Below are 5000 nucleotides of genomic sequence, written 5' to 3'. Positions count from 1 at the left end.
AACATGTTTCTTCCAATTAACTTCAAAACATTAAATTTTCCATTCTCTTTCTTTTAAAATAGTATTTTTTTTACAACACAGGTTACATATTTTTATGTTAAAGCAAGTAATCATTTTTGCAAGTAAATCCTTAAAACTAAAAGTAAACATTGGGAGCCATTACTAACGTATATCATGAAATACATTTATAGCAATTTATAATTATACGTATAAAAACAAGCAATATTTAAAATTCGTTAAGATTTTAAAGACAGATAGAGTTCAATCCTTCTTAAGTCAACCTTCTCTGTTCAGTTGTGTGATTGTTCCCACGCCCTTCCATTCCTCCCAGCTCAAGCCCAAAGAAACATCTCAACATCAATATGGCATACGTTACCTCTTCTGTTAGTCGGTGAGTAATCTTTATTGTATACCATGCACTTTTTCCCCAATAATCTGGAAATCATCATATTTTCATGAGGACATGTACTCTAATCAGTACCAGTCCCCCTCCCTGACCACTCACTTCTTGCACAGCATCGTTATCGTTTGTCTATAAAACCATTACATTTCCGTTTTCTCGAAACCCCTTAATTTCTCTTATCTTTGCTTGACTATAGGTTTCATGGTTATATCATTCGTCATATTCTAGACATCTAAATCGTAATAAATAAGACATAATACACGTTAACGCAGCCAATTAACAAATGACAAGCAAGCTCAACGTTTTAAAATGGCCTTTTTGTTTAAATGCTATTGAATTAGTCCAACATTTTAACTTGTAACTGCAGTAATTCAATTCTTATGTTAAACTTGAAAAAAATTATTTTATGTCAACGTTTTTCTCTCCCCAGCCGTTAAAACCAATTTTTAAACTAAACGTCTACATGTCTTTCCGCTTCTAAAAAATACTTCCAAAAATAATTTTGAGTTACAACTCATTTTCTATAACGAACACATATCTTTCTAGATCTTTATTTCATTACGTGAAGCCAGAGTAGACCAAAGCCAAAAAATACAACCAGACAACTCTGCAACGAACGTACCCAAGGAGGGCGAAACAGATCATGTTTATTGGCTAGTAGTAGTATTATGGTAGCTTCTTATCATACAGAAAATGTAATACATGTAATTACATTTGTTTTTGTTTTAGGAGCTTATAGCAAGCCAGATGTTACAACAGCTGCTCTATGACCCAACCGCCCAAAGGCAGATAGGCTATATTGGATTACATGGTGGGAACCTTGTTAAAAACTTGTTTTGATTCATGATTAATTTTTTTCTATGCTCAAACACCGAACATTCATTTCGATTATTATCCATTATTAATGTTTCACCTTCATCATTTATCCAAAGCATTCATCGTCACATTTTCCAATTATTCATTCAAATAATTTAAAAACTGATTATAATTATTAATCAGTCACAAATAATTACCGTAAACTGTTTTTTCATCTTTCATTATCATATTTTCTTCCTTATCGCCTACTTCATACATATCAACTCCGTCCATTCGCCTTTTATCGCTAATCATCGTTTCCTGTCATCGATTTCATGCATATTCATTAAGTCCAGGCCGTTTCATCCATATGAATCAATTTCATGCGTATTTATAAATTCCTGGCCACCATGAATATTTATCGATTTTCATAAATATTCATTAATCCCAGTCCATTTCATGCATATTAATTAATTTCATGCAGAATCATTAATCCCAGGCCATGCATATTCACTAATTTTATGCATATTCATCGATTTTCATCCAGTTCATGCATATTCATGAATCCCAGTCCATTTCGTGCATATTCATTAATGCATATTCATCCATTTTATGCATATTTATTAATGTCATAAATTCCTATCCATTTCATGCTTATTCATGAATATTTATGAATTCCAGTCCATTTCATGTATATTTATTAATCTCATGCATATTCATTAATCCCAGTTAATTTCGTGCATATTTAGTCATTTCATGCATATTCATAAATTTCTGGCAATTCCTGAATCACAGTCCATTTCATGCATATTCATGAATGCTTATGAATTTCAATCCATTTAATGCATATTGATTAATCCCAGTTCATTTCGGGCATATTTATTAATCTCATGCATATTCATAAATTTCTGGCAATTCCTGAATCCCAGTCCATTTCGTGCATATTTATTAATGTCATAAATTCCTATCCATTTCATGCATATTCATGAATTCCAGTCTATTTCATGCATATTTATTAATCTCATGCATATTCATAGATTTCTGGCAATTCTTGAATCCCAGTCCATTTCGCGCATATTCATGAATCCCAGTCCATTTCGTGCATATTCATTAATGCATATTCATCCATTTTATGCATATTTATTAATGTCATAAATTCCTATCCATTTCATGCTTATTCATGAATATTTATGCATTCCAGTCCATTTCATGCATATTTATTAATCTCATGCATATTCATAAATTTCTGGCAATTCCTGAATCACAGTCCATTTAATGCATATTCATGAATGCTTATGAATTTCAATCCATTTAATGCATATTCATTAACCCACAGGCCAATTCGTGCATATTTATTAATCCCATGCATATTCATAAATTTCTGGCAATTCCTGAATCCCAGTCCATTTCGTGCATATTTATTAATTTCATGCATATTCATAAATGACTGACAATTCCTGAATCCCAGTCCATTCATGCATATTCATTAATCCCAGTCCATTTCGTGCATATTTATTAATCTCATGCATATTCATAAATTCCTGGCAATTCCTGAATCCCAGTCCATTTCATGCATATTCATGAATATTTATGAATTCCAGTCCATTTCATGCATATTTATTAATCTCTTGCATATTCAGAGATTTCTGGCAATTCCTGAATCCCAGTCCATTTCATGCATATTCATTAATGCTTATGAATTTCAATCCATTTAATGCATATTCATTAACCCACAGGCCAATTCGTGCATATTTATTAATGCCATGCATATTCATAAATTTCTGGCAATTCCTGAATCCCAGTCCATTTTGTACATATTTATTAATTTCATGCATATTCGTAAATGCCTGGCAATTCCTGAACCCCAGTCCATTCATGCATATTCATGATGGATATTTATGAATTCCAGTTCATTCATTAATCCCAGCCAATTTCATGCATATCATGCATATTCATTAATTTTCAGTCCATTTCATGTATATTCATTAATTTGTAGTCCCTGCCATGCATATTCATCGATTCAGTCCAGTTTATGCATATTCATGAATTTGTAGTACCTTCATGGATATTCATTAATTCCAGCCATTCATGCATATTCATACTTATTAATCAATTTCTTGTATATTTATAAATCCAGTCCACTCATGCGTATTCATTAATTCCAGTCCATTTCATGCATATATTCTTTTTCCACAAGATTCTTCCTCTACACAAAAAAATCACACAAGTCTGTCCCACTTTATTCATTTTAATGTCAAATGTAAAGGACTCCTCCTAACTTCACAAAGGCAGAAATGAAATATTTATAAAGTGTCTTGGAAAGCTACTTATGGAAGAAAAATGCTTTTATTGTCAAAACGATCACGCCTTAAATATTAACAAAATAAAATCGAGGAGAAAATGTCTTGCTTTGAAACCATGATTATTAAAAACAACCGAGAGAAATGCGTTCTCAATAAGCTCTCCTTCAACTAATCTTCTTCCAGCAAATGAGTTGATATCACAGATACGCAGTCTGAAAAACTATACAAGCTGAGGCCAAAAGTGAAGTCTTCTTTTTTAGTTTTTTGTTTGTTCACGCAAAGTTGGACAGTAGATCAGTTGGTAGATAAACAGCAACAACGTAGTTTGTATGTAGAATGACCTAAAAATATGAAGGCACATTTTTAAATTAACCTAACAAAAAGACTTTACGTCATCTAACTAACAATGTTGTTTATTTCTGAAACTGCATAAAGATGTTACCGCTCATTATGAAGGATTGATTTCTTGCTAGAAGCACAATTCGGTTACTGCAAAATTGGTATGAGCGGAAATACATACCAGAGATGCCCATCAATTTTGATGTGTCACAGTATCTACTCATACAAATATTCACTTGATGTTTGCACTTTACTTGGAGACAACATAATGTCCATCAAAATCAAATTATAACGTATAAATCTGGAGAAGTGCTAAATAAAAGACTAACTGTAAATTTGGCAGGTAATTTATTGGTTATCTTATCCATCTATCTATCAAGTCGGAAGGCTTTTAATTTTAATCCATTGAGGATCAAACGATTGACATGACGGATATCAATGAATTGCTGCTATATAATAGCTAGAGATTTGAACTAATTTATGCAGCGACAATTTTGATATAAACCTGATTGTTCAGAAGTTCGTGTAAACTTTATCCAGCTCGAGTGACGTCACCACCAGACTCTTGTTGATGTCTTTCTGAAGTTGTTGCAGAGAAGTCTAAAATAAATCAGTATCGTAATCAGCGAGTCCCTCTTTGTGCTGTTCTCAGTAGTGTCCTTTCCCATTGTACCCACCTCGACATCAAACGTCTTTTGGACCCACCAGACTCAAATGGTATGCAAAGATTTGACTTTTGTTCAATAAAAAATTTCTCAGTGTTGTGGTTGTTTGTTGTTTTTGTTGGCAATTGTATTTGTTCTTCCATCAGTCCTTCTTATATGGACTTGGAATACATGCTGCCGGTTGAATTGGTGATCCTCATTTTACCTAGGTTGAATACGCACTCAGATGAACTGAAGAAACGTTTTTAGAGCCTAGATTAAGCCTAGAGAAAAATTAGGGTCAGGTTAGGTTTATTTTTGGTAATTATACATGGATATCAGTTGACGTACAATAGAAAAGTGAACAATGAAAAGAACTGTGTAGGGTTGAGCATGTTCATCATTGTAGTGTAGTGCATGTAGTGATGAAGACACAGGACTAGAGGTCTGGAGGGTCCGAGTTCGAGAACAGATAAGTGCATTTCTTTGTTCCCTTACTGTGTTGTATTGTTGAGG

The 5000-nt window shown here is 33.0% G+C and overlaps 1 protein-coding gene across 6 annotated transcripts in view; it reads right to left on the bottom strand.

The window, feature by feature from the left end:
• Positions 1–616: 616 nt before the first annotated feature.
• LOC137984873 (uncharacterized) overlaps positions 617–5000 on the bottom strand; it is a 27218-nt gene continuing 22834 nt past the window's right edge. For 5 of the 6 annotated variants that reach the window (XM_068832193.1, XM_068832197.1, XM_068832194.1 and 2 more), the window contains exons 9-10: positions 4346–4440; positions 3165–3842 (exon numbers count right to left, since the gene is read on the bottom strand). In XM_068832193.1, the coding sequence (XP_068688294.1) occupies positions 4373–4440 (68 nt within the window). In that variant the 3' untranslated portion in view covers positions 3165–3842; positions 4346–4372. Of the gene's footprint in view, positions 636–3164; positions 3843–4345; positions 4441–5000 lie in introns of those variants that run through there. The other variant, XM_068832196.1, reaches the window with a different exon arrangement.

The sequence above is a fragment of the Montipora foliosa genome, chromosome 14, assembly GCF_036669935.1.
Source record: "Montipora foliosa isolate CH-2021 chromosome 14, ASM3666993v2, whole genome shotgun sequence".
Classification (NCBI taxonomy): domain Eukaryota; kingdom Metazoa; phylum Cnidaria; class Anthozoa; order Scleractinia; family Acroporidae; genus Montipora; species Montipora foliosa.
This window is presented reverse-complemented; position numbering and strand designations above follow the sequence as displayed.